General features: G+C 38.8%; 1 protein-coding gene across 2 annotated transcripts in view; it reads left to right on the forward strand.

Annotated features, from left to right (window-relative positions):
• Window positions 1-16,209, forward strand: part of AMMECR1 (AMMECR nuclear protein 1) — a 103,953-nt gene that overhangs the window by 33,889 nt on the left and 53,855 nt on the right. The window contains exon 2 of one of the 2 annotated variants that reach the window (XM_077827299.1): window positions 7,426-7,536. The exons of the other annotated variant lie outside the window; for it this stretch is intronic. Within the exon in view, the coding sequence (XP_077683425.1) occupies window positions 7,426-7,536 (111 nt within the window). The remainder of the gene's footprint in view (window positions 1-7,425; window positions 7,537-16,209) is intronic. 2 annotated transcript variants of the gene reach the window in all.

Consider the following 16,209-nt stretch of genomic DNA (forward strand, 5'->3'; position numbering starts at 1 on the left):
TAGGATATGTGTAGCTACACTGGAGCGAAAGGCAGGCTGCATTCACACTACAGTGTGTAGCTACGCATGGTAGTAAAAAGGTTTTGATGGGGAGGCAGTGGGGAAGGCTCTGACAGTTCCCCACTGCTGGAGCCTTTCACTGCAGTGTGGCAAAGGGGAAGCAGTGGGGCTGTGACAGAGGTGAGCCCAGTGTCCCCCTGCCTCCTCCCCTACTAGAGCCTTCTTCTCGTGCCAGAGTCATTCACTATGGCAGGAAAGGCTGAGGCAGCAGGACACTAAAAACAAGAGTGTAGGCATGGGAGACACTCTTGGGGATATACCCTAGGGTTCTGGCGTCTTTCTACTCCACTTGCCAAGGCAGTGCCTCACTGTCTGCACTGCTGTTTTTACCTGTGCTAGCTGGGAGTGCAGTGTATGTGCTAGCTGGGAGTGCAGTGTAGGCCTACCCTAAATGTGCATACACTTTGGCTTTGCTTAATTTGCAGTTGTATTAGAATGAAATACTGATAAGTATTTTGGAGTATGCTCTATTTTGGGAATCTTATTTGTGAGAGAGGGATTGGAGGAGAAAAATATCCTCACAAGAGTTCTCTAGTGAGGACAAAAACCTAGTTTCCACCCAAGATAAAAAATCAGCAAGCCAGAGATATTTCACAGTACTTGAATATCGATTGAGCATACACACCAAACTGAAACAATTCCTACAACAACAAAAAACAGCTCGACTGTCCATGAAATTAAAAGGGAAACATATTTGTAGACATTTAGATGATTATTCCATTTTTCATTGTTCTGGAACGTGTCTAAATTGGGTACTTAGACTGATATGCACCGAAGTAATCCCATTCATTGGAGACAATGCATTTATATATATATATATGGGATTGGAAAGATTAGCTATTTATGGTAAATTGCACACAAACCCATGACAAATATTTCCTTTGATAACTGAAATTTACAGGTAGGCAAAGTAAGAAGAATGTTGCTTGTGAACTTAGTGTCAAAATCTAATGATTTAGACTTTTGAATCAGGCTTGCTACAAGTGGACTAACAAATGAATAGTTAAAATAGTTATAATTTGTTGATTTAAGTATATTTACTGTGTTTATTTTGTAATTTGGGCAATGTCAACAACTTGTGTTAAGTTTATAAGGATTATTTTTTGAATTTCAATATCTGCCATTAAATAATTGTCTGATTTCCCCCCCTAATTTCCCCCAACTGTGAAAATTTAAATGAATAAAAAAAACTAAAAAAAAATTGATAGTCATTATAAAAATCAAACTCTGCAGAACCTAAATATAGTGTAAACATGTACAAAGTGTAAACACTGTAAATATGCACGTATACATAATAGAATGGCAGCTTGCATGAATTGTTTTATACTGAAAGAATATTGATTTTTAAATGTAAATACTTGATGGTGGAAGCATGACAAGTCCTTGGCTCATTCACTCTTACAGTTATAGCTGACTGACTACTGAAGTATCTTGAACTATTTTTTGCTTTCAGACTAAATGCTTCCAGTAACATTGCATAGAAAATAGGTCACAGGTAAAGTTTAGGTGATGTCAGCTGTAAAACTTTAATAAGAATATTTGGGTGTTAATAGTAATTTACACAGAAATTGTACTATAGTGTGTCATGGCAGAATTATGGGAACATCTGGAACTTTTGCTGTGACGGGTCCGCTTTCCAAGTTTTCTTTCAACATGTCTATCAGTCTATACTTAAGATAGCACCCTTCACCCAAAGCTCTTCCAAGTTCTTTACAAGTTCTAAGAAATCAAGCTTCAGAACTCCCCTGGGGAGTAAGAGAATATTCCTTTGTCCTTCGTTTACTTCATTAGTGGAATATTGCATAAAGAGGGAGGAATTAATGGTCTTTGGTCACACAGCCAATTTATTGGCATAGCCAGGGTTAGAACCTTGATTTACTGACTCCCAGGCTTATATTTCAGCTACAGGCTATTGTTTAGTTAATCAAAAGTGCAGTAGTTACAATGGCGTCTCAAACTCTTCAGGTGGACCACCCTTTAGTAGACGCTGTTCTGGGGACAACTTTCCCTCCCATTCACAATCTCCTAACATCCTATGGCAACTGCAGCAGCTGCCTACATGGAGAAGTAATATTAGTTAAATATTTAGTGTATTTTAGCTGTCTTTTTAATGACATTTGACAACTGGAAATGAGAAGAGCCAGTAATAAGTGATCAGCCAGCTATCTAAGGACTTATAACTTCTGCACTAGATAATTCTCCCATTCTTGTGCTTTATGCTTGTGCTTCGAATTAGGCACTGCACTGTGAGAACCTGTGATAGCCACTGGATGGGTATCACTTTGCAAGTTTAGCAGTGGCTGTGATTTCAAGGCACCTTAAAACCAGCGGCAGTTTAAGAGAGTCATGCAAACAAAGGGAAGCCAAATCTACAATTTAACAGGTAAAAAGCAGATGGATGTTGTAGAGAGTAGTGAAGCTGGTATCCTTTTCCTGTATTTGTTTAGTTTACATTAGTTTTTCTGTACTATCTGTTTGCTGTAAGGGGTCTTAATAGCAGGCAAGGACTTAATAGATTCAGAGATTAAGGCGAGGATGGCAATCTAGTCTGACCACCTGCATTAGATGGCCTCTTAAACTTTAACCAATAATTCTCCCATTTAGCCTGACAATTTGTGATGGAACTAGAATGTAGCTATGCATCCAGATTCAAATTTGAACTCTCATCATAGAATGAATGTATCTTGAGCCCTTCCTATCTATATTTACTTCTGTCAGTGACCCTGCAGGGGTCCATTAACCCCTTTGACATTCAGCAGTAGTTTATTTACAGGCTTCCCCATACCCTTTAAAGCAGCCATATCAGTTAATTCTAGAAGGAATCCCCACTTGGATTGAAAAAGTTAACTCAGAACAAAGTATTTGAGTAAACCAGTATATTTGCATCTGAATTCTAACTTCCATACACTATAATTTAGTATAATACAGCTAATAAATCTCTAACCTGAGACAAAAAGGGTAAGAAAACAGTGATGAGCTCCAGTTGGAATATTATTTCAGACTTATCTGAGCAAGGGGAGATTGTTTTGAGCACCATCACAATTGAACAATTTCCTTGGTATCTTCAGATCAAGGCTAGATGCCTTTCTGGAAGGTATGCTATAGTCAGACAAGTTATTGGTCTCAATACAGCGGTAATTGGGTGAAATACTATGTCCTGTGTTAGAAAGGAGGTCAGACTAGATGACCTCAGTGGTCCCTTTGGCCTTAAAAATCTATGAAAAGAGCAAAAAAAGCAAAGATCTGTCTACCTCCTTTTCAAGCTTATCAAAAAGCAAATAAATAAAATACAAAAAGTAAGAGACATCTTAAACTGCCTCCTCAGTTCATCATCACTAGAAGAAGGTGAACTCTTCCAGCCTAATAAAGGAGAGTCACAAGGTTCCACCGGGGGCAGATCACCTTGTTTAGTGCTCTGAAAGTCATCAGCATGTAAAGTTTCAGGGCTCATTCAGCTTTGCAGTGACTGAATTATTTGGGGGTTGTGGGGGAAAGGACCTGACGTGGCCCCAGACTCACAAGAACATTGTAACCGATTAGTTTCCAAAAATTGGTATGATAACTCGCTCATCTCTGAAAGTAAGGGATTATCTAGGTTCCATGATCTCTCCTCAAAGTTTGCCATGTGTTTGGAGGGACACTAATGGCAGACTCTGCCACCCTCTAAACTGGTCATATTAAATAGGACAATTGCTGCCACCTGCCATTCTACAATCCCAAGATGGTCTTGCATCTTCAAAGGCACTTTGTATATTTTCATGGTCTCATGAACTATGATCTTCATACCATAAGAAAAGGCCCTCTAATTGTTGGTTCTTAGACTGCTTCAAAATTGAAATACCTTGAGGTTTTTGAAATATTTTAGGGCTTGGAGAGGAAAGGTGGCAAGGGAGAGGTGACTGTCTCGCAAAAGAGGAGAAGCTTCTGGGGTGTCATCTGACTAGTCCCTCAAAGAAAGGGAGTTTGCTATGGAAAGTGAAAGGAGAGTACAAGAAGGTTTTCAAAGCTTATAATTAGAAAAGTTTGTGGTGCAGTATTCCCAGGGTTATCTAGCTTCATTCTCAGCTGATGTCAAAACAGATTTGTTGTTGCTATCTCTTTTGATGCAGCCATTTCAGAGCTATTCCTGGACCCATATAAGATTTATTAATCTTGCTTGTTTCTTTAGAGAAACATAGGAGCTGGTGCATTCACCTTGTAATCTCCTGACTCTCAAACCCAGTAGATTAATCTAATGTGAGACATTCCTCCATTCTTAGAAGGCAGTGACCACCTCAGGATATTTTTGATAGAAAAATCAGTGCAAAACCAGGTAGACTTGGCAGTGGTGGCTTGTGCCAGACTTGCCTTGGTAACCGGGGGAAGTGGGGGGGAGAAGATGACCAATCAAAGGACATTTTGAGTAGAAAAATCAGTGCAGCATACCCAAACGTTCATGAGGCAGTAGCAGCTGGTTTAGATGTATTTATTCAGAGGATTTATTTCTCCAGGATATTGTTAGACTGGATGAAGGTCATGGCGCCATAATGCCTGCCTGCTAACTGAGCTCTAGACAGATGTAGAAAGAGATAGATGCATGCCTTACTGTAGCAGATTTTATACAATGCTTTCAAAGTCTTGATACCAAGTATGGCACACATCTTTTGCCACAATTGTCTGTGAACAGAGACTTTCCCTGAAATGTGAAGCCAGATTTTACTTGAGATGAACAATCAGGGTTTAGACCAGAGGTACACAATTTTTCTTGTGTATATCTCCCCCCCTAATTATGACCCCATTGTGATCAGTCATCCACGCGACAAATTGCTTATAGGAAAGACTAAAACAAGGACATGTCTGAAGGACTGATATTTGTACCTTCTTATTTGTATTTCATGAAATAGTAATTTGTTTGCTTTTAACAGAAAATGCAGTAGACTCCTCCTGCTTTTCTTTTCCCTCCCACCCCCATCTCCTCGGCATTCTGGAACTTCCAGCTGAGGCTGTTCATCTCAAGAACTCTGTAGGACTTGAATTACAACCCTGCAGATTTCAGGGGACTGGGGATCCAGGAACTACATGAACTTTCCTCTCCCTCTGCCTACAACTCCACCTGCTCTGGCTCCCCGGGGCTTAGTTCTGCTAGTGTCCAGACTCCTTCCCCCATCCAGACACTCCATCTACTGTCCCAGAGAGAGACTGCTTTTTTCCCCTCTGTCCCAACTTGCCAATTTGTTCAGTGCCCATGGCCTCTCTCTGATGTACTTTGTGAATCCTCCTGTCCCCTCCATCATGCACTTCCTGCTTCTCTGTTTGCTTGCCTGCTGGAATCCCTGGCCGTAGCGGTTTTTACTTCCTAGCCCACCTGTGGTATTCCTTATCTCCCTCTCACCACCACCCCCCACTTTATCCCTGCTACAAATGCTGACACTCCCCAAGTTCAATCTACCAACTTGAGTCAAGTTTTCTGCTTCCCTGGCCCCTTCTCCAAGCCCTGGCTCCTTGGTGAAAGCAGGGAGGATAGAACAAGTGCTAGAACCAGGTGATGTCTCAACCAATAGACTACAGTGTGAGAAGTGTTCAGTCTAGGCCATATGAATGTAATGCTCTAGCTTGTGGAAGCAGAAAGAATTGCAAAAATATTTAGATTTTGACATGTAAATTATTTTGCTCAAAGATGAACTAGGTTCAGTTTTCATTAAAACATGCCTTACCTGCATTAATACCTTCAATATCTTAAAATTTTTAAAAAAGTTTTTAATCATTTATCCTTTTTTGCATTTGACTGCTATGTTCCATCTTGGCTATGAGTAGACTAGAACAGTGGTTCACAAACTTCATTCTGACAACAAAATTACTACATGACCCTGGGGGTGGAGCCAGAGCCCCACTGCCCTGGGTACAGGTGGAGCTTGGGCTTCAACTTCAGCCCTGCATCCCAGCAAGTCTAATGCTGGCCCTGGTGACTGCATTTTAATGGGGTTGCGACCCCCTTTGGGGTCCTGACCCACAATTTGAGAACCGCTGGACTAGAAAATTCCAAGTCAATGTAATTTTCTGGCTCTCATGCATTGGCACAATGCTGTAATGTTTGGGGCTGCATTCACTGTAGGGGAAAGCTTAGATCCAAATTCTTTTTTTCATTAAATAAAAAAATTCTGCTGATCTTTATGTTTAACAAAAACTAATGTATGTTTAGGCCCTAAACTATTTGACATTATCCTATTAAATCAGATTATCTAAATGTTAATGTTTAAGAAGCTGAGTTCATTGTCACACATTGACTTAATATAATCTGTCCCACGTCCCCACAAATTGAGGTGAGTAAGACCAAGGCCCCAGTCCTATAGACACTTGTGCTTAACTTTGTGAACATCCGAGTATGTCCATTGACTTCAAATGGCCTGCACACACATGAGTGTATGCACAGGTCACCACTAAAGTGGTTTAGTGTTATTGGTAGGAGTCAGTAATCCATGTTTCCCCTGAGTGAGGCTTGCTTTAAAACAAAATAATTGAAGCTGAAATTTTCCTGGTATTCTTTGAAGTTTCTGAATGGTGAAAGTGGGACTGAGAGGTTTAGACCAACCTTACAAAATCTTACTGCTCACTTAATTAGAGTAGGGTTTTTTGAGAAGGGGGGGTGAATTAGCAAAATTGTTACACATGCACAGATTAAGATTTATGTTGAGCTCAGAAAAAAAAAAAGAGCTGGCTGCTGAATTAGACTGTTTACAGAGAAGATACCACTCTGGCCTTTGCACTACTGATTATCATCTTTCAGAAGCTAGGCTAGCCGCCAAGAAAGACTTGGCCATAGTGGAGAAAATTTCCTTTGTACAGGCTTATATTTTAAAATCTAGATAGCATCTGTCCTTAAATGCCTTTTGCCTGCCTTATGGGGGATTCTGTTAGTGCTCAGCTCACAATTGAAAAAGAGCAAGGATTTTCTGTATGACTAGTATGAATGCGATATTATCCTTTGTTCTGTGGAGGTCTCATAAGAACTGTCCTTCTATAGCAAAGATGTCTGAGGGAAGATTTCTTTGCTTCTGGGGAGAGTCTTATGGAATATAAGCAAACATACAAAATGCATCATGTCAGCTAGCAAAAGATTTGCTTTTCTGGCTATTGAGTATTGTAGCTAGAGACTAGTCTAGTTTCCAGCATTTGTATCTGAATGACATGGGCCTTTCTACAGTAGACAAACAAATAGTAAAATAGGCTTCCAAATACTATGGCCAGTGCAAAAGCAGCTAATTTGTAGGCTTTGTTCAGTCTTGCAACAGAGAAATATTATGTTATTGAAATACCATTGACTATCAGTATTGTAACACTTGTAAGAATTCTGCAGTCACACATGCCTTTTCTTCCTCCCTAACACAGCCCGCTATTTGTAACGTGGAAGATTGGTCGAGATAAAAGATTGCGTGGATGCATAGGTACTTTTTCAGCCATGAACCTGCATTCAGGACTCAGGGAGTACACACTTACTAGGTAAGAATTGTTCTTTGTTGTTTCAACTTCTGCACTTAAATATTTTAAATAGGGAAATCAAAACAGAACCTGAATTTTGTGATTTCTTTGTTTCTGAACTTGTCAGCCAAAATTTTTAACCCCTTTAACACCATCTAAATTTCTTTGTGACCATTGGTACTGTGGTGTTAATAGCTTCAATTAAATCCATAGCTGGATTCTTGTCTAAAATATGGTTTTCCAGCAACTTACTGTAACTGACTCATAGTAGTTTTCCCCCAGTGGATAGACAACTTTTGATCTTAATAGTTAACTTGAGGGCAGAAGACCAGAAAGTCAGTTTTGGGGATTATCATATTCACGGGTCTAAAACAGCAGGTATTCTCACCTCTTCTCCATCGGGTGCTTCCAATCAGCTGCAGTTATTTTAATCCTACAAATTTCCATTACATGTTACTCTTCAGATACATCCCAGCCCCTGAGTGGGAAACTTCTGGACTAGGGAGGTAAGTGATAATTCTCACTTCCCTGTCAGCATAATCCTTTATTTTTGACCCACACCCAAAATCATTCACCTTAGTGTGTTTTCCTTTTGCATAGGATGAAAAAAAAAAAATCACTAGAGCTATAAGTAGGTATTGTACTTGGTTTCCTCTGATTATTGTGATTTTAGGTTCTCTAAAGGGTGGGTGGGATTGCTGTTAAAATTTCTGTTACAATTCAATGTACTGCTTTGTAGTGCTTCAAAATGGAAAATATATTCTGGTGCATGTAGACTTCTAGGATGGTTACCATCCCATCCCTATTACTTGGTATTTCTAGACCGCTTGCGTTTGGAGACTTGCTTCTAGTGCTGGATCTTCCTCTATTGTTAAAACCCCACACTGCTAATATTAACCGTTGACATAATGGAGTATAATCATGTCTCTCTCGGTGAATGATTAAGCTAATAAAATCCTGAGGCTACTTCAGGCTTAGCAGGCAAATGCATGAAGCAGCTCAACTATTCATTTGCTTGGGTGCCTCAAACTTGGAGAAAACCTAGCTGTCTTCATTGTATCAGTTATAATACCTGGAACATCTCTGGCTATGCTTTGTTAAGACTCTGCAATCAAAAAAGATCAGTAAAACAAGACTTGTAAAATATATTATACATTATTAGTAGTAGTATTTGTATAACATTGTACCTAGAGTTCTAAAGGAAGTTAAGGATCCATCATACTAGGAACTGTACAGACAGTGAAAAACTTCCAAAGCGCTTAAAGTCTAAAAGTCTGTTCTGCTGTTTTGGGTCAGGTATTGCAGGTTTGTGCAGAAAACCTCCATCAGAGGCTAGGATGAAGAAGTCAGAACAGAGAAGTGAAGTCTAATGACAAACAATAAAACAAAGAGAAAATATGAGAAAGCACTTGGAATACTGTAAATACTATGGAATTGGTAAACCTGTGGAAGTTGATGTGAAGAGGCCAGGTTATCTAATCTTAAGAGAATCCATGGAAGAGTGTTTAATACATGCAAGATAACTGCAGTGTCAATCAGTCTTTCATTGTCCAGGAGTTGCGTGGCACGGTACTCTTGTGTGATTTAGAAGATACTTGGAAGACCCTTATTACATCCCAAATTCTGAAGTTGGAAAGGGTAACAAAAATATGAAAAGTGGCACCTAACGTAAGGGCATTAAAATAGCTTAAATGCACCATTTAAATGGACAGCTAATACGGAAAGTTACACTAAGCTATCCAGAAAGAGGTTTTAATAGGAAGATGCTATCAAGCTTGAGCACAGGAGAATGCGATTACAGCTCAGTATTTTTCCACATGAAGGGAAACCTTATACCTCAAGACCTAAAAGCCAACCTATTTTGTAATACAGTGAGCATACTTAATTTTTACTACTTGTTTCAAAATCTTTACTGGTTCTACTGAATCCCCATTATTTTTACAGGAAGTCTCTCAAACTTACATTGGTTTTTAAACAGCTTTCAGTATGGTAGAAACATTCTAGGTATGAGCACTGGGATTCTGAGTAAATTACAGGGTTTCTGAAATTTGATGGCATATATGTGCAGAGAGACTATTGATTTGCATTGGCTAGCATGAGATTGTGGTTGTGGTGGCGACTTTCTGTTCAGCATATATGTTTAGAAAGAAGAAAAACTTTGAGTGGATTATCTGCATTTTCCAGACAAGTTTCTTTTATCTCCAAAAAGTGAAGGAAAGAGTGAAATTATCAGGGAAGCAGCTCTCAGCCTTTTACACAAGGGAACTTTCCAGAAAGAAACTCGGAGAACCAGACCAGAAGAGTCTCAAATGGCCATCAGCTTTTATGACTTGAGGCTTCACAAGCCCCACTAGGAGGGACTCGAAACTAGGATGTTCTAATTTGTTAAACAGTATGTGGGCTATGACATTCTTGAGGAAGATAAAAGAAAGTTCCCAAAAGCAAAGAAAAATTAGTGAAAATGCTTTGGAGGCAAACTAATCCACAGGGCAGACTGCTCATGAATGGGCCATCAGCACCCGAGAATGGAACTTTATCAAAATAGTCAAAGAACAAAGTTGCAGGCTAAGCTGCTCCTGACCTTGATCACATGTTGCCTTCAAGACATCTTATGCCGCTGTTTTAGAAAAAAGGAAGCTCTTGCAAAAGATGCCTTCTTGATTCATTCTAAGCCTTTTAGTAACTTCCAGACTGTGGATTGACGTGGATTTTTCAGAGCCCTTCAGCATCCACAGACCTTTCTAACTAAAGACTAAGGAAGCACTCTCATCAGATGATTGAAATCCTCTTAAAGGCTAGACTTACATTTTCAAAACTTGGAATTAGGAATTCCAAGTTACTCACCATACTAAGAGGCTAACTTTTCTAGTATGTCAGTTGGCTGTGGTTTCAAGGAGTGAGTTAGAACACCCTTGTGCTAATCAAGGTATAGTAGATTTCCTTCATATTGGGCTGAGATAAAGATGTCAGTAATATTAGGCACATCAGGATATCAGACTTCATTCATTCTGCAGGTGATTGCAAATTCCCTCCACGCTTCCCAGTAATTTAAATTTCTTTTAAATAAAGTAAGGATAGTGGATCTGGCAATCCAAAATGAGTAGCTTTCTCTCCCACCCTACCCTTCTTGGAAGCCAAGCCCACAAGTCTGGAAACCATCTTTTACAGTCTTAGACCCAAAAAAAAAAAAGGTAGTAATATGATAGAAAATGAGTTGTTCTGCATTTTGAGCAATGTAGGTTATTAGTGGTATTGCCAGCATGCTCTGAACAGGAAATTTCTGATGTTGAATGACTCATTAATTGGATGCATCTGCCCAAGTCGTGAGGAAGGGATGAGAATACCCATAGTTTAAAAAGTTAGTAATGCATTTCTAATTAAATCTGTTTTGTAGAATTCAATTTTCTTTACAGATACATAAAACTGTGGGAGGCGGAAGGAAGTGAGTTATTGCAGGACTGCATGAGAGAAGTGGGTGGGCGAGGTTCTGTGGCCTGCAACATGCAGGAGGTCAGACTAGATCAGCCGTTCTCAACCTATTTACCATCGTGGGCTGTGGGCTGCATCCAATCCTTCCAGCATAGCCCTGAGAATGTCACATGGGCCACAACTCTGTGCTGATTGAGCCGCAAGCAGTCCACAGAGTGCAGGTTGAGAACCACTGTACTAGATGATCATGATGGTCCCTTCTGGCCTTTGAGTCTGAGTAAAAGTTTGAATGTAGTGATTGACATGAGTTTGGCAAAAAGCTAACTGGGTAAAAATAAATCTAACCTTTTTCAAAGGCATTGCAGTATTTAATATTATAGAATTTAAGAACTATACCATGGAAAAACAGTCCTTCAGACTGATTGTATGAACTGAGTATCCACCTGAATGTATAAAATAAATCAATCCAGATTATGAAAAATTACCTTGTGTTTTGCAGCTTCATCAAGAAAATACACTGAACTTGGAAGCAGGTTACTACAACATTTCAGAACAGGTTGACAAACTTTTTCATGTATTCTGTTCAGCAATAAGACTTAGGTTTTGGCAGTGAAGACTTACAGTTGAGGTGCTCAATAAAATAAATTTGTTTTTATTTGCTAGTAATCCTTTAGTTACCTGTTAACTTGGTTATAATTCACTGTATATTTCCCACTTGAGTCATACCATAGCTGAAAGGCAGATTAAGCTAGCAGAGTACAAAACAATTTCTTCTTGATCTAGCAGGAGCAGTGGCATAAAACTATAATGACATCAGTTTCACACTCACTGTTCCTCCAATGTGTATCATAACTTGGGTATATTCCTGGAAAGGCAACTAGCGAGGAGAGGCAGACAAAGGAAGGTTGATTCTGTGACAGAAGGGGAGAGAGAAGAGCAGTAAAAAAAGTTGATTTTGGAAGCCCACAAACCTGAAGTGGACTGGCCTGGTGGGCTACAATCTGCACATCCGCATTGTAGTTTTTATGCCTTGTACCAGCAGGGACCTGGGAGCACACACAGTGCACTTGTTCTCTGAATGAAAGGTGTATCTTACGTTCTCCACTAACCACCTCCAGCTGAGAGTAGTATCTGCTGGGTCTAGAGGAGGCATGTTCAACATTCAACATTCCTCCCCACAATGTTGTCTGTGGGAGGACAGGAATAAAAGGAGGGAGTTAGGACTCTAGCTAGAAAATGCAAGGAAGGGGGAAGTGCTACACAATTCTCTCCCCTTAAAACTTAAATTTTAGAGGAAGATACATTTGAGTTTTAGGACACCAGTAAAGTCAATAATTGGCATACATCTCCCGATAGTTTAATTGATAATTAAACAAACAAAACACTAAATTCTTTTCTCCTTCATCCCCCTCCCCCCCCCCCGAAAAATATCAGTTCTCTTCTCCCACTCTGACAGGGAACTAAACATTTGAGTGTATGAACTATTTTTTCATATTACAAACACTTGGATGATTGATCACAGTGAATGGGGATTCAAGTTATCTAGCAAGTTTCATAGATATATATTTGTGTTCTGTTCTTCTCCTCCCCCCAGTTGAACTTTAGCATTTTGTGTTTATATTTTAAGGTCAATATATAGATTAACATACAACTTCCATTACATCTCTTCAGTTCTTGGACCACCCTTCTTCACACTAACTTCACACAACCATTTCCATGTATTACTCCCTATGGCTTTATACATCTTTAGTCTCTTTCACCACACCTAAGCTCCATGCTAGGTTCAGAGCTCTACCAGTCCACAACATAACTGATGAAATGATTAACACACAAAGGATAGCCAAGGTAGCTGTGACTGACTTCAGCGTACAGAGTTGAAATGAGTTTCATTCAGTGTCAACTTTTTTTGTTACTCCTGAGCAGTTTGAGCTCCATAGGGTTCATTTTTTCCTGCTCAAAGCAGAGTTCATCATCTCTGCATATTCTAGACCCTGCCAGTTCATGAAATGAAATCTGAGTTTCCAATTTAATGATTACATTTGAATAAAAGTGAATAAATGGGAGAGGAGTACTACAGGTTACTTTGTTAAGCATAGTCAGGAACGGGGCTCTTAAATTCATGACTTAAGCAGTTCTGACTGTTCCCAAAATAGTCTGCCATAGGCAAGCTGATTTTGAGTTCAATAGAAATTTGTTTAGGTTCACAGTATATACTGTAAACCAGCTTTTTTCCCTTTCGTGTTGGTTATGTTAATAGTTATGTAGTCTTTAAATGTAAAGATCTGTTGATGTTTTCTTCATAAATTATTGAAAGCAGTGTGCTTTATATAATCTCATGCTACATTCGTTCTTGCTTGTTCCTCCAAATTTATGTTGTGTTCCCTACTCTTAATTATCTTAAGTTAAACTACTTTGTGCATTTGAGATCTCTGTATAAGAGAGGGGGTACCTGTTTTTGTTCAACATTTTTAATGAGTGTTTACTATCATTAAGTAGATGTAACAAAATTTATCATGTTCTATTAATACCTTGCTAGGGATTGCTACTGATTGTACAGAATGGTCAATACATTACTTAAACTATTCAAGGAAAATGAGACCAGAGTATTGGCATGTTTGAGGCAGCAGGGCTTGCTTTACAAGACATTAGAAACATCAGTGAACACCTCCAGAGAGCTTTTATTGGCAAAGTAGGAAACCATTTGCTTCCTTTCAAAAACATAATTGGGTCTCACCACTTACACTAAAGTGTGAAGTGAAGCAGTGAGATTAGCACAGTTCTTTTTTTTTTTTGAATACCTAACACAACTACATTTAAGTAATGGTAAGGTCATAACTGACAAAACTATTGTTCTGGGACTGAAAGTATGTCTGTCTAGGCACAGACTATGATCTAGCAATTATGCAAGTCCATACGTGCTCTGTAATACAGACATGCTGATCTGTGTGCAAGGCTGACTTTACTGAGACTTGGCAATAACTCATGTTTCTAAAAATCTTTGAACCAAGAAATATTTTAGCTATGAACTTTATAAATAGGACCACTTCAAGACAAAAGTTTAGGCCTACCATATGTAGCTTGAATTCAGTTTAGTAATAAGTTGGATTGTGATATAAACCAACAGAACAAATAATTTAGATTTAAATAAGGCATAGAAACCTTAACTTATCCAACTGAAGCTAGTTATTGCATATGACTCAGTCTATTCAATATGATTGTGTTACTACTATGGAATAGTGTGCACGCCACCATTTCCAAAAAAATATTGCTCACATTAAACCATTATATATTTCCTCAGAAGGCAGAATTAAAGAATAAGCTGTCTTTAATAAAAGTAAAATGACTTTGCTTAAATTTTTAATTAAATGCTTGTCTATCAACGTTTCTAAAATAATGTAAGTGAAATCTTAGTGTGTGTCATTAAAGAGCAAACAATGCATGGGGTGTGGCACATCAAATAATTTAGTTGAGGGTCTCTTACACATTGGTTTTTGCAGCAGTTTTGCCTAAGTGGCAGACATTAGTATTTGAATTAATACCTTGTTTGAATATGGGGGAAAATGCTTTTTCATCTCCTGAAGAAGCTGTAGCATTCTTTTCACTGGGAGCTAAGGATTCTTGCACTTCTTGAGTGCCTTGAAGTTAGAGAGAATTTTGGGTAGGTAAAGTTAACATTGCTTTGCAACGGCTTTCCTGTATCTCTTTTTAAAAAGATCTTTTACTTTTTCTTAATTTAAAAAGTAACATTGCCATAGAGAAACAGAAAACTTACTGTAAAAATCTATTAAGAGCTCTTACTTTTTAAAAAGGGACTAAGGCGTAAGACAGTATAGACTCTAAGATTGGTTTGTTCATCCTGAGGAAGCCTGGCTAGACCCTTGTGCCTAAACAGTGGATGAAAGTCTTCCTGCAAGAAATCAAAGAAAAAACATTACAAATAAAAAGGATAATATTTAAATTATTTTGAATTTTATTGGAAAAGGAAGGAATAAAACCTTAAGTTTTTTGAGAAAACAGATCACTGTTCTACCATCCATACAGAGAACCAGACTACTTATGCATATAGGTATGTAAAGACGAATATATTACTGACCTATGTGACAGACTTATTTGGAGAGTTCAATATTTTAAATGCCTAGAAAAGTGGAATTTTTCAATTGATATAAGTTATAGAAGTGGCTTGGTTCAATGTGTGGCCCAATGAAGATTTCTACTCGTGTTTTCTCTTCACTAAATATACACATCAGGACAGTCAAAACCATCTTTTTTTCAGATGCAGCTCAGCATAACTGTTAATCTCTCTCATCTGGTATGATTTTCTATAACTAAGGCAGTATTATCAATATTAGAGGGATTAAGAAGTTTTACTCTGACTTTAAGAATGATAGCTGAAATATAACAGACGTATGGAAAACAGGAATTGGAACCATGTGTGCTTATTATAGAATTCATGCTTACAGAAAAGTTGGAAGTACTTAGTGCTGATTGATTCTTATTTGTGCTGAGCAGTGATAGGAGATGGTGTTGGAGTTCTCCATTGAATGTGTGTTCATGGGTAACTTGGGACATCCAGTGATCACTCAGTCTTTCCAGAGTGGTGTCTGGGAGGAGCTGTGCAGGTTGGGACTCCAGTGATGCTTTTATGGCATTTCAAGTTCTTTCTATACAGTTTTCTTCCACCACACTATGAAGCTAGTGCATATCTTTTTGCTTCAAAGCCAGAAAGCCAATTGAGTTGGGACAATCTTTTGGCTCTGTCAGACATCCTAACCTAAGATTTTGGGGGGTTAGGGGGTGTGTGAGAAGTTGAAACTTGAATTACTGGTTTCCAAGCGATTTTACCCCCCCTCCCCCCAGAGATGACTAAAACACTAAACTTCATCACAATAACTATCTCCCTTCAGTTGCCAAACTGGGTCACTGTTGCTAATCCATATTTTTCTCAAATAACTCACTTGAGCTTTGTGCCACTTAAAATTTCCTCAGATCTTTTGGAATGGGAGTTACTTTCAATGCAGAGTTTTCGTGGCTTGTTGATTTATAAAGCACTGTGAATGTATTTGGTGTTGTGCAATAGAACTGTGCCAGAGAAGTTCCCTATCCCATCACAGTCTAAGGGCAGGGGCTGGAAAGTACAAGACATTACTATACATTGGCTTATGAAGCTAGTGGCATAAATGGAACTGGTCTCAAAGCAGCTGAGTGTAAGGATTTTTTGAATGAGACAGAAGGGTTTGGTGCATGTTGGGACACTGGTTTAGTCTG

This window comes from Eretmochelys imbricata, chromosome 9 (assembly GCF_965152235.1).
Source record: "Eretmochelys imbricata isolate rEreImb1 chromosome 9, rEreImb1.hap1, whole genome shotgun sequence".
NCBI lineage: Eukaryota > Metazoa > Chordata > Testudines > Cheloniidae > Eretmochelys > Eretmochelys imbricata.